At 39.0% G+C, this 18,816-nt stretch overlaps 1 protein-coding gene across 2 annotated transcripts in view; it reads right to left on the bottom strand.

Moving 5' to 3' along the window:
* SLC17A5 (solute carrier family 17 member 5) overlaps window positions 1-18,816 on the bottom strand; it is a 34,274-nt gene that overhangs the window by 7,761 nt on the left and 7,697 nt on the right. The window contains exons 1-8 of one of the 2 annotated variants that reach the window (XM_060752916.2): window positions 15,882-16,186; window positions 11,019-11,212; window positions 9,456-9,689; window positions 6,417-6,504; window positions 6,111-6,197; window positions 4,925-5,043; window positions 3,279-3,437; window positions 1,336-1,468 (exon numbers count right to left, since the gene is read on the bottom strand). In XM_060752916.2, coding sequence (XP_060608899.2) covers window positions 1,336-1,468; window positions 3,279-3,437; window positions 4,925-5,043; window positions 6,111-6,197; window positions 6,417-6,504; window positions 9,456-9,689; window positions 11,019-11,212; window positions 15,882-15,930 — 1,063 coding nt within the window. In that variant the 5' untranslated portion in view covers window positions 15,931-16,186. Of the gene's footprint in view, window positions 1-1,335; window positions 1,469-3,278; window positions 3,438-4,924; window positions 5,044-6,110; window positions 6,198-6,416; window positions 6,505-9,455; window positions 9,690-11,018; window positions 11,213-15,881; window positions 16,187-18,816 lie in introns of those variants that run through there. The other variant, XM_060752915.2, reaches the window with a different exon arrangement.

Here is an 18,816-nt window from a genome sequence, read left to right as displayed (position 1 = left end):
AAAAACTTTCTTTCTCCAGGGAAAAAAAGGAGAATGTATTCCACAAGGAGAAGGAATCCCTCTTTTTTTGGATGTTGGGTTTGATAATATTGCCTTAGTATGAAGGCAGCTTCCTTTGATGGGCCACAGTGTCCATGCTCTCATCTACAATTTGCACTGGCCAAGGCATTTTGACATAGCATTTTCTCTATAAAAACTAGATGCTAGAATAGAGGAGGGCAAAGTTAAAATTGTGGCTGGCATGTGATCTACCACAACCCTGTGTACATTGCTAAACACCCCAAGTGGTTGCAAAAATGGTTATTCAACCCCATAGTCCTTCAAGGGGTGAAAAAGTAATCATTAAAGGCAAATTGGATCTATTTTGAACATATTTTAGAACCAGACTCCTCTACATAGCCTTTAAACAGGAATATAGCTGGTCGTTTTTAACTCCTCCATTCTGTCCAAAAAAGAAATAGGAAAGCACGACCACGCCATGTTTGGAAAAGGGCAAAAATGGCCATCAAAACTGCCACCTTGGGCAAAATCCATCCTAAGAATCTCCACTTCTCTTTCCTTTTACAAAACCTCAAATGAACATATATTCATTTGTGTGCTTATTCTAAAACTGTTTGGAAATAAACATTGCTGAGTCTCTACTGTAATTTTGGGCCTTACACATCAGCACAATATTCTTTGTGTTGCCTACTTTAGCCATCATATTTTTGCCTTAGAAGGGGACCCAACCAAGGAAAGTTCCTTTTTATTACAGCTCTCATAATACATATTGGCAATTGTGGTCCCCAAATGCAAGTATTCCTAACTTTGACAGAGAGCTTCCCAAAATCTTTGTCAACACCCTGGATCTAGTTTACAGTTTAGAGGACATCCGAGCTGTTAAGCTGAACAAAAACAGCAGCTATACACTAACACTGCTTGACAGTCCCAAGTTTTTTCAAGTTCCAGGCAAGTAGCAAAACTATGAGGGTCACCAAGTTCCTTGTAATCATCACACTTGGCTGGGAAGCATTGTCTTATGTGTGAGTGTTACTATTTGTCACTCTTGTGAATAACTGCCATTGACATGCACAAACCAAAGAGCTTGGCAAACCAAAGAATGTGGTGAAGATAAAGTATAGCTTTTAAAAGTGCAACCATATTAAAGATGGATTTATTTATTTATTTATTAAAAGAAGAGACACCAATTTTGATGCTGTATTATGGTTCTCCAAATAGTAAACATGCTCAAAATGGTTAGTGACACTCTATAAATGAGAACAGAAACCATATGTGTTCTCATGACCCAACAGATTAGGTTGTGGGGAAAAACAACCCAGAACTTTCTTCCCTTACCTATTAGAGTAAATGTTTTACGCACACATACGGTAGAAAAGTTTTGTTTTTCTCGTAGGTAATCTGCAAACTGGCCAGAGAAAATTATACAAACCCAGCAGCCAAAATAAGGGAGTGCAGATAAAAATCCATTCTGCAAAGAAAGAGACAATAAAAAGACAGAAACAAGTTATAATGGGATTAAAACAATCATTTGTCTTTGCATTATTGCAGTAATAGGTATTTTTGTACTATAAAATGAACAAAAGCAACAACAACAACAATAATATATTTGAACTTCCAAATGAGGTTTCTCCCAAACATCAGCTGTACTTAATAACAAAGGAGCCCAGTTACTTACTAATCACAGAAACACAATATTTCAGGAGAAACAAGGGATCATCTGGGGACCTTGCACACTACACAGGAATAGTGTTGTGGCTATGTGCCTTCAAGTAATTTCTGAGGATTTTCTTGGGGGAATTAGCTCAAAGGAGATTCACCTTTGCATTCCTCTGAGGCTGAGAGGGTATGACTTGCCCAAGACCATCCAATGGATTTTCAAGGCTGAGTGTGGATTTGAACTCTAGTGTTATTCCACTTTAATTGCCATGCCTGCAGTGTCTTAAGGAGTTTTGGGATTTGTACTACAGAAAGACATTGGGGAATTCTCTGGTTTAGTCTAAATGCTCCTTCCTAATCTGCAAATTGTGCATTACCAAAGGAAATTGCCACAGTGGTTAAAAGCAAAATCATAGACGGAAAAACTGAAAGAGCTCCCATTCTTTTTTTATTATTATCTTGGAAGCAGAAGAGCCTAAGTGCACACATTTGGTACAACTGAGTTCTATAATACACAGAACAAGCACACAAAAAGAAAAATGAATAAAAAAGGATTTTACCCCTGAGCAACAAAATGATTACCTTATTTTGTTGCATAATAATCACATTTTTTATCCTTTTTTTTAACTGAAAAGGGGTGTGTGTGACTATTACGTGAAGAAAAACTCTACCTTTGAATGTCTGATTTCGGGGTGTATGTGTGTTTTAAACTGCCTTACCTTCAAGACAAGAGGAGGAGAAGGGGGGATGATCCAACCTCAAACAAATAGCTCAATTTCTGTGTTTCAGAGAAAGGAAGGGGAAGGGAAGATTCTCCTTTCCTTCTTTTTTTCTCCTAAGGCAAGGCAGTTCATAAAATCTGAAATGGAGCTCTTTGGAGAAAGAAGGAATGAAGAAAGAGCAGAACTCCTGGGAACCTCATTTCATGGTTCTATAAAACTGGAAGATGGAAGGAAGGGGGAATCACCCTGAAACAGTTCTGTGACTATTTTGTGAGGAACACAAAAATACCAATTTTACCATCCCAAAATTCGGGTTCTACTATTATGTGGTGGCAACTATTATGCAATGAAATATGGTACTTTGTGGCAAAAAACTTGGGAAATCAAGTACAGATCACACTGCAGGAAAATTCCTCAGGGAAGCTCCCAGTAGGTTTCAGCAATTTCTTTTTGGAAAAAAGGAATACACAAAGCAAAGGATTAGTGGTGTGGGAAAATTTTTCTACATGTTTCAACTCCAACAACAAATGCATTCCCATCAGCTGCACTTTTTGAATCTCAAAGCCTTATAAAACCATTTGTTTTATCATGCACAAAAAGAAGAGTGACTACAGCATTATGAGAAAGAAGAGGGAAAAACATTTTCATCTACTTTCACATAAAATAAAGTGATAATAAAGTAAAATTTCAGAATTCAAAAGCATCCAGAGATTTATGGGCTTCATTGCCAGAACAAATACTGAACAGAACACTACTGAAGAATAAGGTGGGTGAGTGCATCAGCCTCTGGCCACAAACTTTGGCTCAAATTGCTTGAATGATGTTGGGTAAATTATTATCCTTGTAATATGTGTTATGAAAACTAAAAGGTGTAAAATTAAAAGACAAAGGGTATCTTACCTCCTGCACATCAAATCTCAGAATTTCCTTCATGTAGGTAGGTAATAAGGTAAGGAGGGTGTAGAAAGTCCAGTTGTAAGAGAAATGTGCTACAACAATAGCCCAGAGTGGAAGGGATGTCCACATGGCTTTCCAAGGCACAGATTTCTGGCTAGAAAGCTAAAGAGAAGAGATTAAATCTACAAAGATATTCTTTTTTTAATATTCTAAATGCAAAATTGTTTTATTAAATACGCTCAAAATTAAAGCTTTCTCTCAGACCCACTGTATCAACTCTGCATTCATACCTACCTCTTCTTTTTTTAGAATAACTTTTTCCACCTTTTTATTAAAAAAAATATACATAACCATAATCACCATGCTTTTTTCCCTTTTTCATTCCCTTCTCCCTCCCCATACCCACCTACCCCCTTCCCTGTTGATAATCCTTTTGTTTCCAGTTACATGAGCCTTCTTTCCATTCTATCAATTTTTTCTTCCAGCTTTCATCATCTGGTTTAACAACCGTAACCATCTGTTAAATGGAGTCCAAATTTCTTTAATTTTCTTCTGTTTGTCTGACAATAATTTTTGCTTCTTATAATGTCCATAATATACAGTTGTATTTGGTCCCACACATATTCATACCATTTTTCAAGTGTCCATTTCTTTTTATCTTTCCAACCCCAAGCTATTACTGTGTTTGCTGTTCTAAAAATCACCATAATTAATTCTTGGTCTTGGTCCTTAATTCTTCTAGCACCATATGTCTCCATTAACAAAATTTGTATATTTATATCAAATTTTATTTTACTACGTAATTCTACCTGGTTTAAAATTTGATTTCAGATTTTTTGTATCTTTTCACACTCCCACCATAGACAATCCACAAAGATATTCTGAAATTTTTGATTACTGTTTCTCAATTCTAAATAATTTAGATTTTGAAAAGTATGTTCTTGTGAATCTGCATCATGGGAAGGCCAGTTCAAACAAAATAATAGATTCCTTCTACTGGGTGAAGGGATCAAGGACAGGCCATTCTATCAAGTTCCTCTCCAAGCACTGTGCCCTGTGCCTCTTGCATACAAATTTTGCCCATCTTTAACCCTAATCTTTCACAATGGGTATACTCACATTAATGTGAATAAGGAAACATTTCTTTGAATCGTGGCCTTTAGCAGAGCTAAAATTAATGCAATTGTCACTAATATGTTACCTGGAGATGAGTGTCAGTTACAATTCAAAAGTAATATAAAAACTAAAAATTATGAAAATTTAATTTTTTTCCCTTTAAAGTTATGTATTATCCAGCCTGTATTTTTAATTCATTTTTTTTAAAGAAATGATAACAGTAAGTGGAATAATAAATGATAAATAACAGCTGCTAAAATCACCATCACAACCACTCTACAATGTTAATGTGAACAAATTATTTTGGAATGCTTTCTAAGGATATAATCACTCTTAACTTCCAAATCTTTAGAGATTCAGCTGTTCGGGATTTTCTTTCCCTTCTCCTTCTTCTCACATGAATATGCATATATACATTTAATGGAAAATGTATTTTTTCACAATAATTTCCCTTGTACTTTTAATATTACAAATTTAACAATTATAATATTTTTTCAGCAGCAGTAAAAAAAGTATTTGCCAAAACTACACACCTGATCAGTAAGAGAAGAGAGAATGTATTCTTTTTCTGCATGAGAAATTCTTTTGTGTGTTTCAGGTGTATCACTAACCATCAATATCCAAAAGAAGAACCACAGCACACCTAGGGCACCTTAAAAGACAAACGGGAAAAGAGATTATGGTTAAACCAAAGGAAAGGTTTGCTATTACATTATTTACACTGATAAACAGGCCACACCTAGATTGATTATAAATTTAACATCCTAGCACAGTGGTTCTCAACCTGTGGGTCCCCAGGTGTTTTGGCCTACAACTCCCATAAATCCCAGCCAGTTTACCAACTGATAGGGCGTTGAAGGCCAAAACACCTGGGGACCCACAGGTTGAGAACCACTGGTCTAGAATCAGAGGTATATGGGGGTGCTAAATGTGCTGCATCCAATTACTCTTCATAAAGATTTAATCAATGTTCCCCAACCAGATGACCTCCAGATGTTTTAGTTTACACTGCCATAATATTTACTGATTAGTTATGCTGTCTGGGGATGATGTCAAATGTAGTCCAAAACATTTGGAGGGCATCGTTTTGGGGAAGAAGTGGAGAACACATCTCATCCTATCGTTTCTACATGCAAGTATTTGCAGGATCTCATCAGAACGAACCTGAACCTGTGCGTACGAACTGCTATATGTAAACAATACTCAAAATAGGTTTTGTTAGCATACATCAAGTGTTAGCTACACATACACATTTGTATATCTGTAGGTATCAGTAGAGAAACAAATGTGACGAGTACATTTCAAAAGAAAATGATTAAAATGAATGAAAAAAGTTGTTTTTTTTGGGGGGGGGGGGAAGAGAGATAAGACCTCCACATTGGCAGGAATTCTCTCAGTGGAAAATCTGTATCGATCACATCCAGAATCAGTCAAATTGCAAAAAAAGTATGCAAGTTTTTCCTGATCCTGGAAATTTTAATTAACCTGCACAACACATTAATTGCACTCTGATGTGACCTAACTGCAGATTTTATTTCTACTCACACTATAGCTTTTGGGTTTACTTCTTGATAAGCATGCACACCTATTACTTAGACAGGGCAATGTCGCCAAATTGATAGCTACTGGGTTGTGGACACAAAATATCCATTCATTAATGAGCTGTACAGTGCTTTAGAAAAAGATTTACTTAGTTGCATTTACAATGTGAACACTTACCAAATATGTAGAATACATAAACCCAATCCATATAAAAACAGATCAAGCCAGACAATGGAAGAGACACAACAGTTCCTAGCTGTGCACCTAGAAATTAAATGTTCTTTTTAATGTTTGTAATACATAGCTTTGTAGCCACAAATTTCAAATATGGATTACGAATGAGGGATAATGGCAATGAGAAGCCATAAATACAGAGAACCATAATTATAGTCAGTAACAAAATCATTATGTACGGAGAGGAAAATCATACGTTTAAGGATGCATCTTCATTGGCTGGATGTAGAAATGCTTATGGTCTCTCACCTGCATATGAAATACTAAGAAGTTTGCTGCGTTCCAATGGAGGAGACCAAGAGGACCACATTGCATGCATGGCAGGAAAGGTGACACCCTGGAAAACAATGTTTATTTATAGCATAGTATTTATTTCAAGGGTCCATGAATTTTTATTTATTGAGGTGAACATTTTTACGTCCACGAAGCCTGAGAAAACACGGGTTGCATTAGCATGAAGCTATTTTCTCAACAAGTGGACATAACTCATGGGCAAGTAAGCAGAACTAATTTCTTGCCCGCCTCAATTCTTCAGTTGAATATGCTTTGTGGACAAAGCAATTATGCTGAACTTTTGGTTTCAGCGAAGCAACAGCAACAAAAATACAGTGACGTGAATTTTCTTTAATTTGGATAGCTCCATGCCAATTTGCCAAGAAGGTCAGGCAGTGTGGCAGGAAAGAGGCGTCACTCTTCATCAGAAAAGGCAATTAAAAAACATACTGCTAAAGGACACAGGAAACCTAACACCTAATCTGGAATTTAAATGACAAGAATCAGGTACAATCTGTAAAAGAAATCTGGCTTCTGCTAAACCTGCAAAAAATAACACCCATAAATAATTGAAGAGCGGCTTACCCAAAATATTACCTGCACTCATATCAAGCTGTCTGAACTTTGTGATCACTTTCAAAGGCTGAAATCTTTTAGCAACAATTAGTAGGTTGATGAGTATCAAGGACAAAGTAGTCTGGGGTTCTCTCTTTTATTTATGTTTCCAAGTTGAATATTCTTTATCAAAAATGTTTAGGAGCACGTTTGGAATTTCAGATGATTTCAGCTATTTGGGACATCTGTATTTGTTCATATGTACATCATGCAACATTTTGGGGGTGGAACACATAGTCTGAAAGTAATTTTATACATACATTTTATATAATTTTGTGTACGGGACAAATTGTGAGTACTGTACACTAAACCACCAGAAAGCAAAAATGTTACTAACTCAAGTCACCCATGTTGACAAGTCTGGAATTCTTGATACGGGATACTCTACCCACAACACATATACAACACTTGATGCAATAACATACTTAAAAATGCAGATGTAATACAATATAAGATCAACATGATGAAAATTTAAAACAATTTTACTATAATAAAGAAAAACCCCAAAACAAATCTCATTCTAGGACCCAGTCCAAAGAAGGATATTTAGACCCATGCTTTATTTATTTCTGTAATATTTTTGGTTTTAGTTGGGTTGTTTTAGTCCACTGAGACTGTTGTTGGGTGCTGTTACAAATTCAGCTTTTGATATGTTGCATTTTATGTTGTGATTTTATAGTGTACTATTCCACTGCCCCCTGGTGGTGCAGCAGGTTAAACCGCTGAACTGCTGAACTTGCTCACTGAAAGGTTGGCGGTTCAAATCCGGGGAGCAGAGTGAGCTCCTGCTGTCAGCCCCAGCTTCTGCCAACCTAGCAGTTCAAAAACAATAAAATGTGAGTAGATCACTAGGTACCGCTTCTGAGGGAAGGTAACGGTGTTCCATGCAGTCATGCCAACCACATGACCTTGCAGGCTTCTACGGACAATGCCAGCTCTTCAGCTTAGAAATGGAGATGAGCACCACCTCCCAGAGTAAGACATGATTAGACTTAATATCAGGGGGAAACCTTTACCTTTATCTTTACTATTCCACTTAAACTCTGGGAGCTATGTATAAGACTAGATGTATATTGCAAATTTGCAGAAGCACCAAATGTGTTGTTGGGTGTGGGATTCAGCTTGAAAGAAAATGCATCATCATCATCATCAGTTATCGTAATTATCATTATTCTAATTCTTTTGAATACATACTCATAATGTGTAGGCAAAATCTGCTGACATTTTCTTGTGGGTGGGAAGGTCTGAAAATAATTTGTGATAGGTCTTTAGTTCCTTGGACTCTAACTAGTAACATCTTTCCATTATGACTAGCAGAAATAGGAAAAAGACCCACATACTACAGAATACGCTTTATGAAATAATAAATTATGCCAATATGCTTTATTTGCATAATGTGTACAGATTACAGAATTCATATATTCTTAGTGCTGAATTTAGATTACCCTGACATTTTTTATTTCAATCCCTTTTTCCGATAGGATACACAAAGCTTGGTGGTGACCATGCAGAGGCAGTGTTTCATCACTCCTAGGGCTCAGTAGCTGCCAGGTTTCCCATTCACTTCCCATCTCCTTCATTCTCCTTAAGTAGCACATTCAAGGCTAGCAAACCCTTTACACAGCCTTTCATGTAGCATTTCTAATTACAATGTGTCTTTGCAATATGCTTTCTCTAATAAACAATAACATTCCATATTATTATTCTCATTTTCAGGGTGGCCATAAAAAGATGGCCCAAGCAACTCTCACTTCCCAGATCCAAGGCCATTTCATTCTGTTGAACAATGTTTATGATTTCTTCATGGCATGCTCTGGAGACACAAGGTCCATCACATAACACTATAGCACCATATTCCACCTGCTGCCATGGCTGCATTTGGAGTTTGGTCACAGGCACTAGAAGAGTCCTCTGGCTGGGAATTCCTAATCTACCAATTGCAGAATTCCATAGGATGTTGCCATGGTAGTTAAAGTGAAATATAGTGTTATTATTGTGCAGTGTAACGGGGGCTCCAGTGGGAACTCATGCGAATGTCAAGCTCCAATGAAGAAAAGTAGGATGGAAAACACATTACACAAGCAAATATAATTCAGCAAAGGCAACCTCTCTCTGAACAAACTCTAACAAGAAAATCCAATGATGATTTGAATTTGCATGATTTTAAATTTAATGTTTAAATTACTGTTTTAATTGCAATTGTTATTTATGAATCTGTTTAATGGCACCAAATGGTTGTCTGTTGTAAGCCGCCCCAAGTCCCCCCTCGGGGGTGAGAATGATGGGATACAAATATGCAAAATAAATAAATAATAAATATGTTCACCTTTGGATGGCTGTACATTGGAAATAATGTGAAGGCACATAACAACAACAGCAAAAGGGAAAAGAAGAGATTACCTCACCCAGGCCTTCCAAAGCTCTGACTGCTATGAGGAATCCAACTCCTAGGTCTGCTGCTACAGGCGTAAACAAAGTGAAAACGGCAGTGCCGAGGATGCCGAAGCCCAGCAGCAGCTTCCCCCCAATCCGGCGGGCAAGATACCCGCCAGGAATCTGAGTAATGATGTAGCCATAGAAGAAGGAACCAAGGATCAAGCCTTGGGTATCTGCATCCCAGGCATATTTTTTCCCCTGGAAAAGAGAGAGGCAAAAGGTCTCATTTTAATATTCTGAGTCATTAAAAATAAGAACAAAGGACCATATACTTGCACCCACCAACTACGCATGACTATGTTATTTGTTCTCAACTGAAGAACAGGTTACAACTTATGCATTTGCATGTCATGACAATAAATAACTATGCCCAGTTTTATGAAACGTGTAACAACAACAACAACTTTATTTATATTCTGCCCTTCTCACCCTGAAAGGGACTCAGAGCGGATCACAGTACACCTACACAGCAAATATTCAATGCCACTTTGTTTACACAATACAAAGACAGACAGAACAGAAAGGAGGTGTGTCGTTTCAACTCAATGTCCAACTGTTTTGGTGCCATGGAAGGTTGGTCTCGAGTTCAGCCACAGGGGGTGCTGTCACTCCATCCTCTTTTGGTCGCCCAGCATTTTCTGATCTTCTTTCTTTATGGCATCATAAAACACCTCCCCCGCTTTTAATGGTACCTAATTTCTCTAATTACAGCTAAAGCCGTTTTCGACTGCTTAGGTAAACAGGGAGCAGAGCTGTCAGTTGGCAGCTTATGCTGATCCGGGGGTTCGAACTTGCAACCTTTCGGTTGACAGATCTTATAGTTGCTGGTGATTTACCAGCTGCGCTAAGCCTCTGGTGTAGGTTCTCAATATTTTGGAAATCACATAAGAATATATAATCCCCAATTGCAATCATTATCCCATTAATTGTTTTCACTCTGTTTGCAAAACTACCTTCTGAATTAAGCCAGCTATGAGAGATAATGGGGTCCATTAGACTCCCAGGAGAATTCGGATAGCTACACTACCTGCAAAAAATCTGACCTCCCCAAAAAGCCCTCTAGAAGGTAGGGGAGCATTTGACTTTGTTTTCACTCCCCTCCAGAATCACATATGAGGCCAGTTTTAGGAATAGGAAATGACAAGTCATTTTTCTTTAAAAAAAAGATCTCTCCTAGGTCTAAAACAGCCAAGGAGTGTCAAAATGTGTTGTGGCCTGTCAGTAGGCTGAGCTGCTGTAACCAATGTTGAAGAATCCCAGGAGTTGTAGTTTGAAAACATCTGGAGGGTCACCGTTGTCCAACCACATTAGAAAGGAACCAGTGTGTGATGAATACAGGAAGAATGAAAGACGATCATAGAGAAAACAGCATCACTGAAGAAATCCTGTCTTGGGATTCACCCTCCCTCTTGTTCCCTTCAAGTTTATCAGCAACATCTTCTGGATAATGTGTTTGATTTGCTTATTTATTCCAATAGATATAAATAGTTACAGCTCATTTTTTGAAAATAAATCTGGTAGACTTACCGTCGTGTTACGAAGTACAACTGGAGTTGCAGAATGCTCTGGGCACGTCGAAGATGTATTTTTGGGTAAGCTTGCATTTGATTCCACCATGTCCACCAAGGCAACACTTAAATTCACACGGAGGGCATATAAGAGAAAGAAACCAAAGAAGGCCCAGATGGCTAAACCGAGACGAGCAGAGCAGCATATTGGAGCTAAAAGAAAAGAGACACACATTGTAAAGGGTTAACAGCATCTCCCTAACAAATCCTTATAGCCACTCACAAAGCCTGGTATCGTGTGTGTGTGTGTGTGTGTAAGAGAGAGAGAGAGAGAGAGAGAGATCAAGGGCTCAAAGTCCAAAGTCTAACTTACCATGAGATCTGAACACTGAGTCCATGTACTAGTCAGTTTACCAGCTGTTAGGATTTCAGGGAGTTGAAGACCCAAACATCTTGGGACCCATAGGTTGAGAACCACTGCATTATGTGTTCTCAGTGGAAAAACAGGGCTCTAATGGTCAGGAAGCTCCCTTGGAAAGGATTATAGACTAGCTAGAATCTTTCACAAATTTTCCCCAGGCATGACATCCTCTCTGATCTTGGACACTAAGCAGGTTCTGACCTGGTTAATACTTTGGTGGTAGACCACCAACAAATTCCAGGTGCTGTAGGCTTTATCTCAGGGGAAAGAACTAGCAAAACCATCTCTTAGTGTTCCCTGTCTAATAAAACCCTCTGAAATGCAACAGACAACTTGGAGGCACGTATACACATACAAACACACGCTTGAACAGTCCAAAGTGTTCTATTCTTCACATTTTTCTATGCAGAATAATTCCTCCACAACTCTTTAGGATATTGGAACACAAGGGATTTATTGTGGAAGAATCTTCCTTTGGTTCCACATTTCTGCACTGATGGACAAAATAGTTGACTACATACATTCAGGTCACTGCGACATCTATATATATAAAATTGCTCTGTTCGTTTTGAGTGACATCATAACTCAAAACCTGCTGGATGAATTGCCGCCAAATTTGGCCACAAGATACCTACTAACCCAAGGAGTGACCATAACTCCAAAAAAATTGATTTTGTCATTTGGGAGTTGTAGTTGATGAGATTTATAGTTCACCTACAAAGAGCATTCTGAACTCCACTAATGATGGAATTGAACCAGACTTGGCACACACGACTCCCATGACCAACAGAAAACTCTAGAAGGGTTTGGTGGGCATTGATCTTGAGTTTTGGAGTTGTAGTTCACCTACATCCAGAGAACACTGTGGACTCAGACAATGAAGGATCTAGATCAAACTTGGCACGAATACTCCATATACCCAAATATGAACACAGATAGAGTTTGGAGGAAATAGACCTAGACATTTGGGAGTTGTGGTTACTGGCATTTATAGTTCACCTACAATCAGAGGGAATTCTGAACCCCACCAATGATAGAATTGGGCCAAACTTCTCACACAGAACCCCCATGGCCAACAAAAAATACTGTGTTTTCTGGTGGTCTTTGGCAACCCTTCTGACACCCCCTCACTCCCCCAGGGGTCCCGACCCCCAGGTTGAGAAATGCTGCCTTAAGGCCATCCAGTCCAACTCTCTTCACCAGGGCAAGAAAACATAATTAAAGCCCTCTTGACAAAGAGACATCCAGCCATACATATAGATATATGAATCTCTCTCTCTCTCTCTCTTTCTCTCTCACACTCACACACACACACATGTATATGACAGATATAGTATCATAAATTTAAAAGAGACCCCTAAAGAAGGACAATTATATGTTGTATTTTCCAGAGTAGGCAAACCAGACAATCTCTACATATATTAGAAACCAACACTTTCTCCTTACTTTATTTTCCAGATCACCAGACTGGGCCACAGCGACACGTGGCAGGGGACGGCTAGTAAGTTAATAAAATCTGCATTATTGTTGGAGCACCTAAATTGAATATGTAAGAAGAAACTGTATCATGTGTATTATAAACTCAGTTTTCTCAGAGAAATTGTTCTAATTTGATGACGTGGGACTTGTTAAGATAATGAACTACATTAAGAAGTCAATTACCTCTGATATAAGTCGTTTTAGCAGGAAATGCATTTTCCATTTACATCACAACAATTCTTTGTTCTGCACTAACAAGATCAAAATTATTTTCGCAGACTAGACTTTAGAAGGGGAGGAAGCTACTCAGGCTGTGTTTTAAATACTGTAAAAAGCAAGCAGGCATAAGAAATTATGCTCTGAGTCAATAATCACGTCACAAAGAGATGAGATCCCAAAGTAACGTGTCCACACAAAGAGCAAGCAGACATGTTCAGAGCAAGAAAACAACTCCACGACGTCAACATGAGCTCATGGCAAAGGCTAATCAAATATTTTACAAGAAAATCTGAAACGCATCTATTCACAAATAAGTCCAAAGAATTCAATGATTTATATTCCTTACAAGGAAAGGGATGAAATTAATAGTATCCTGCATTATCTGTTTTGTCTCCCCTGTCCCTTTGCGGACTATTACATTGCAATGAAGAAGAAATAATCACCATCTTTTATGGACAGATGACTCCTTTGGATAGAAGGACAAGATACAGACCATTCCTTAGAGACTGAGGTTCCTTCTATACTGCCATATAATCCAGATTACCAAGAAGATAATCCAAATTATCTTCTTTGAACTGGATCATATAAATCTACACTGCCAGATAATCCTGTTCATGTGAAATAATCTGGATTTTAAACTGCTGTGTAGAAGGGGCCTCATTCACAAGTAGGAGACCCCATCCTTATATAATCTTTTCTTTGCTTTTTAACTCTTTCAAGCAGAATAAAAGGGAAAACAGCTTTTAAATGATTGATAGACTGAAATAGATACAACATAGCCTGAAATACACAACCCATCTTCTCCTGAGAAAAAAAAATTATCGCAAAGATTACCACCTCACCCCTTCATAAGAAATCTGCTACACAATAGGAGCTTCTTTGCGGAGTTCCAGGTCAGAGAAGCAGATGGTGGAAACAGAAGAATGCTCTGCCTCAGGGGAGCATGTTTGCTCCATCAATGTTCAACGTTTACACAAATGATCGGCCACTGCCAGAAGGGACTGAGAGTTTCATCTATGTTGATGATCGTGCCACCACAGCTCAAACAGGGAACTTTGAAATGGTTGAAACGAAGTTCTCTGAAACGTTAGATGCTCTTACTGCATATTACAGGGAAAACCAGCTGATTCCTAATCCATCTAAAACACAGACATGTGGTTTTCAACTTAACAACAGACAAGTATCTTGAGCTCTGAGGATCACCAGGGAAGGAATCCCACTGGAGCATGCATTGCAGCACACCAAAATACCCAGAAATTACCCTGGACCGTGCTCTGACCTACAAGAAGCACTGCCTGACTATCAAGCAAAAAGTGGGTGCTAGAAATAATATCATATGAAAGCTGACTGGTACAACCTGGGGATCACAACCAGACACAGTGAAGACATTTGTCCTTGCACTTTGCTGCTTAATATGCATGCCCAGTGTGGAATACATCTCACCACGCTAAAACAGTGGATGTGGCTGTTAATGAGACTGTTAATGAAATACGCCCTACACAACTGGAGAAATTATACTGTTTAGCTGGTATCGTACCACCTGACATCCACCAGGAAGTAGCAGCCAATAATGAAAGGACCAAGGAAATGACATCTCCGACCCATCCTCTGTTCGGATACCAGCCAGCACGCTGTATCTTAAATCAAGAAATAGCTTTCTAAGATCTACAGAGATACTTGCAGGAACACCTCAGCAAGCAAGAGTCCAAAAGTGGCAGGCTAAAACCCAGAACCTCCATCAGTGGCTGAGACAGGGTGAGAAACCCCCTCCTGGGCACACAGAAGATTGGGTGACTTGGAAGCCACTGAACAGACTGCGCTCTGGCACCACGAGATGCACAACCAACCTTAAGAAATGAGGCTACAAAGTGGAGTCCATGACATGCGAGTGTGGAGAAGAGCAAATCACAGACCACCTACTACAATGCAGTCTGAGCCCCGCCACATGCACAATGGAGGACCTTCTTACAACAACACCAGAGGCACCCCAAGTGGCCAGCTTCTGGTCAATGGAAATTTAGCATAATGCCAAATATTTAAACTTTGTCGAAGGCTTTCATGGCCGGAACCATTGGGTTGTTGTAGGTTTTTCCGGGCTATACAGCCATGTTCTGGAGGCAATTTTTCTCCTGACGTTTCGCCTGCATCTATGGCAAGCATCCTCAGAGGTTTAAACGTTGTTTCTGGTTTTTAAATATATTATAACTGTATTCTCAATTCACTTCTGACACGATAAATAAATAAATAAATAAGCTTGAGTTAGTAAATGTTGTTTTTCTATCTAATTGCAGCTTGTTTTTCTGGTTTATTAACTGACATTAAGAGAAAGTTGCATTTTCAGATATAATGGGTGAACTCTGGTTTAATACAAAGTAAGGCATTTACTCCAGAGTTGACACATAGGAGGAGGAGGCGGCTCTCAACCTTTATTCCTGACTTCAGAATTTGTTTATGTATCCATCTATTTCAGGATCTGTGTTGAAGATTGTAAGTCATTTTTTCCTGAGCCATTACAAACTAGCCTGCACTGTGCAAATAAGCTACATTGTGCTTACGGATCCTTTTACTTTAAATATAAATATGTATATATTAGAAAAGCTCTCATTTGTTTATTTTTTTTATGACAATTACATTTTGGACAGCATTTTGCATCACTCAAACACTGAATCCTTTCCCAAAAAAAAAAAAAAAAAAAGAACCCACATAATAAACACATCATTGATTTCACAGTCCACAAAACAACACGAACATTTAGTTCTTTACCGTTAACACCACCAGGATCTTCTACAATCAACCTAGTCTTTGAAGACATGTTTCCTAATCTCCTAGTAACGGTTCTGCTGGATCAACAAAACAGATGGAAAGTTGCTGAAATATTATCCATTTGAGGAAGCTGCTCTGGATGTAGTTCTTTTAAATGAAGTGAGGTCTAAAACAGACGTGGTAGGTTTAAGACCTTGGTGTTCTAGTAAAAGACATTAAATTATCTATGACAGCCCCTTCCATAGTCAGTTACTGTTCATCAGAGGCAGAATAAGAATCCAACTGTGTCTTTTATCAATCTCTTCTTTGGCCTTTCTTCCGGATCCACCTCTGCTGTTGTTCGATGTGGAATATCCTGTTACGCAACTTTCCTTTATCCACCCCAAACCTCCTGGCTGTCAGGTCACGCTATGTTCCTTTCAGGAAATAACACTTTGCCCTGCCTACCATAAAGACAGATTAAGGAAAACTAAGGAGAATCCATTGCTTTTATTCATCTCTCCATGGGATTTCCTACTTAACCATACGTGTTATTATAATAACTGCATTAAATGCTTCTCATCAGATCCATCTCCAAATATTTTGGATTTCAACTCCCAGAATTCTAGCCAGCCTGATCAATGATTTAAGTTGTATGGGAGTTCACATCTAAAACACGTAGCAGACCAAAGGGGAGCATGCTTGCTCCATCAATGTTCAACATTTACACAAATGACCAGCCACTGCAAGAAGGGACAGAGAGCTTCATCTATGCTGATGATCATGCCATTACTGCTCAAGCAGGGAGCTTTGAGATGGTTGAACAGAAGCTCTCCGAGGCTCTAGGTGCCCTTACTGCCCACTACAGGGAAAACCAGCTGATCCCTAATCCATCTAAAACGCAGACATGTGCTTTTCATCTCAAGAACAGACAAGCATCCCGAGCTCTGAAGATCACCTGGGAAGGAATCCCACTGGAGCATTGCAGCGCACCCAAATACCTGGGAGTCACTCTGGACCGTGCTCTTACCTACAAGAAGCACTGCCTGAACATCAAGCAAAAAGTGGGTGCTAGAAACAATATCATACGAAAGCTGACTGGCACATCCTGGGGATCACAACCAGACACAGTGAAGACATCTGCCCTTGCGCTATGCTACTCTGCTGCTGAGTATACATGCCCAGTGTGAAACACATCTCACCATGCTAAAACAGTGGATGTGGCACTTAATGAGACATGCCGCATTATCGCGGGGTGTCTGCGCCCTACACTACTGGAGAAATTACACTGTTTAGCCAGTATTGCACCACCTGACATCCGCCGGGAAGTAGCAGCCAATAGTGAAAGGACCAAGGCAGAGACATCTCCAGCTCATCCCCTGTTTGGATATCAGTCAGCACGTCAATAACGTAGATCAAGAAATAGTTTCCGAAGATCTACAGAGACACTCGTTGGAACACCTCAGCAAGCAAGAGTCCAAAAGTGGGAGGCTCAAACCCAGAATCTCAATCAACGGCTGATACCAAATGAGAGACTCTCCCCTGGGCGCACAGAAGACTGGGCGACTTGGAAGGCGCTGAACAGACTGCGCTCTGGCACCACAAGATGCAGAGCCAATCTCAAGAAATGGGGCTACAGGGTGGAATCCTCAGCATGCGAGTGTGGGGAAGAGCAAACCACAGACCACCTGCTGCAATGCAACCTGAGCCCCGCCACATGCACAATGGAGGACCTCCTTGCGGAAACACCAGAGGCACTCCAAGTGGCCAGATACTGGTCAAAGGACATTTAATCAACTACCAAGCTTGCAAACTCTGTTTTGTCTGTTTGTTAAAAATTTGTTAAAAATGTAATACAATTGTCTGGTTGATACTGACACGATAAAAAAATAGCAGACCAAAGCTTTCCTAATCATTGCTTTGTGTTGTTTGCTCATTTGGCTATTCTCAATACAATAAATTGTCCTATGAAAAAGGCACATTGCTAAGCTGATTTTTGTGCAATTGCACAAGCTTTATGTCATAGAGACAACCAAAGAAGAAACATATTTTTACATTTTCCACTGTGAACTTTGGTACCAAATAAAATAGGCATAGTAAGCAATATGAAAGGGATAAGAATTGTCTTGTTTGATAAATCTATATAAATAAAAATGTAATGTTTGTTTGTGGGATTAACATAACTCAAAAACCACTAGGCGAATTGACACCAAATTTGGACACAATACACCTACCAGGCCAACAAGTGATCACCACTTATAAAACACTGAAAAACACACCGGATGAGACTTAAAAAGCCAAAAAATAAAGAATACATTACAATGCATGCACAAAACCACATATATACACAAATATATACACACACATATACACCTATATATACACACAAAACATACATACACAGACTGGGCCACAGCAACGCATGGCAGGAGATGGCTAGTCTATATATATCTATATCTATATATATGCTCTGTTCGTTTTGAGTGACATCATAACGACTAATTGCCTAGACTAATTGCCACCAAATTTTGCCAAAGACACCTGCTAACCCAAGGAGTGACCATCACTCTAAAAACCAATTTTGTCATTTGGGAATTGTAGTTTATAAAATCAAAGAGCATTCTGAACACCAACAATTGAATTGAACGAAACTTGGCACACAGGACTCCCATAACCAACAGAAAATACTACAAGGGTTTGATGGGCAGTGAACTTGAGTTTTGGAGTTGCAGTTTACCTAGATCCAGAGAGCACTGTGGACTCAAACAAAGATGGATCTGAACCAAACTTGGCATGAATACTTAATACAACAATTTGGGATTGATAGTTCTCCTACAATCAAAGAGCATTCTGAACCCCCACTGACGATAGAATTGGGTCAAACTTCCCAAACAGAGCCCCCATGACCAACAGAAAATACTGTGTTTTCTTGTGGTCTTTGGCAACCTTTTTAAAA

This window comes from Anolis sagrei, chromosome 1 (assembly GCF_037176765.1).
Source record: "Anolis sagrei isolate rAnoSag1 chromosome 1, rAnoSag1.mat, whole genome shotgun sequence".
Taxonomy (NCBI): Eukaryota; Metazoa; Chordata; class Lepidosauria; order Squamata; family Dactyloidae; genus Anolis; species Anolis sagrei.
The sequence above is the reverse complement of the archived record's forward strand: the minus strand, read 5'-3'. Positions and strand labels throughout refer to the sequence as shown.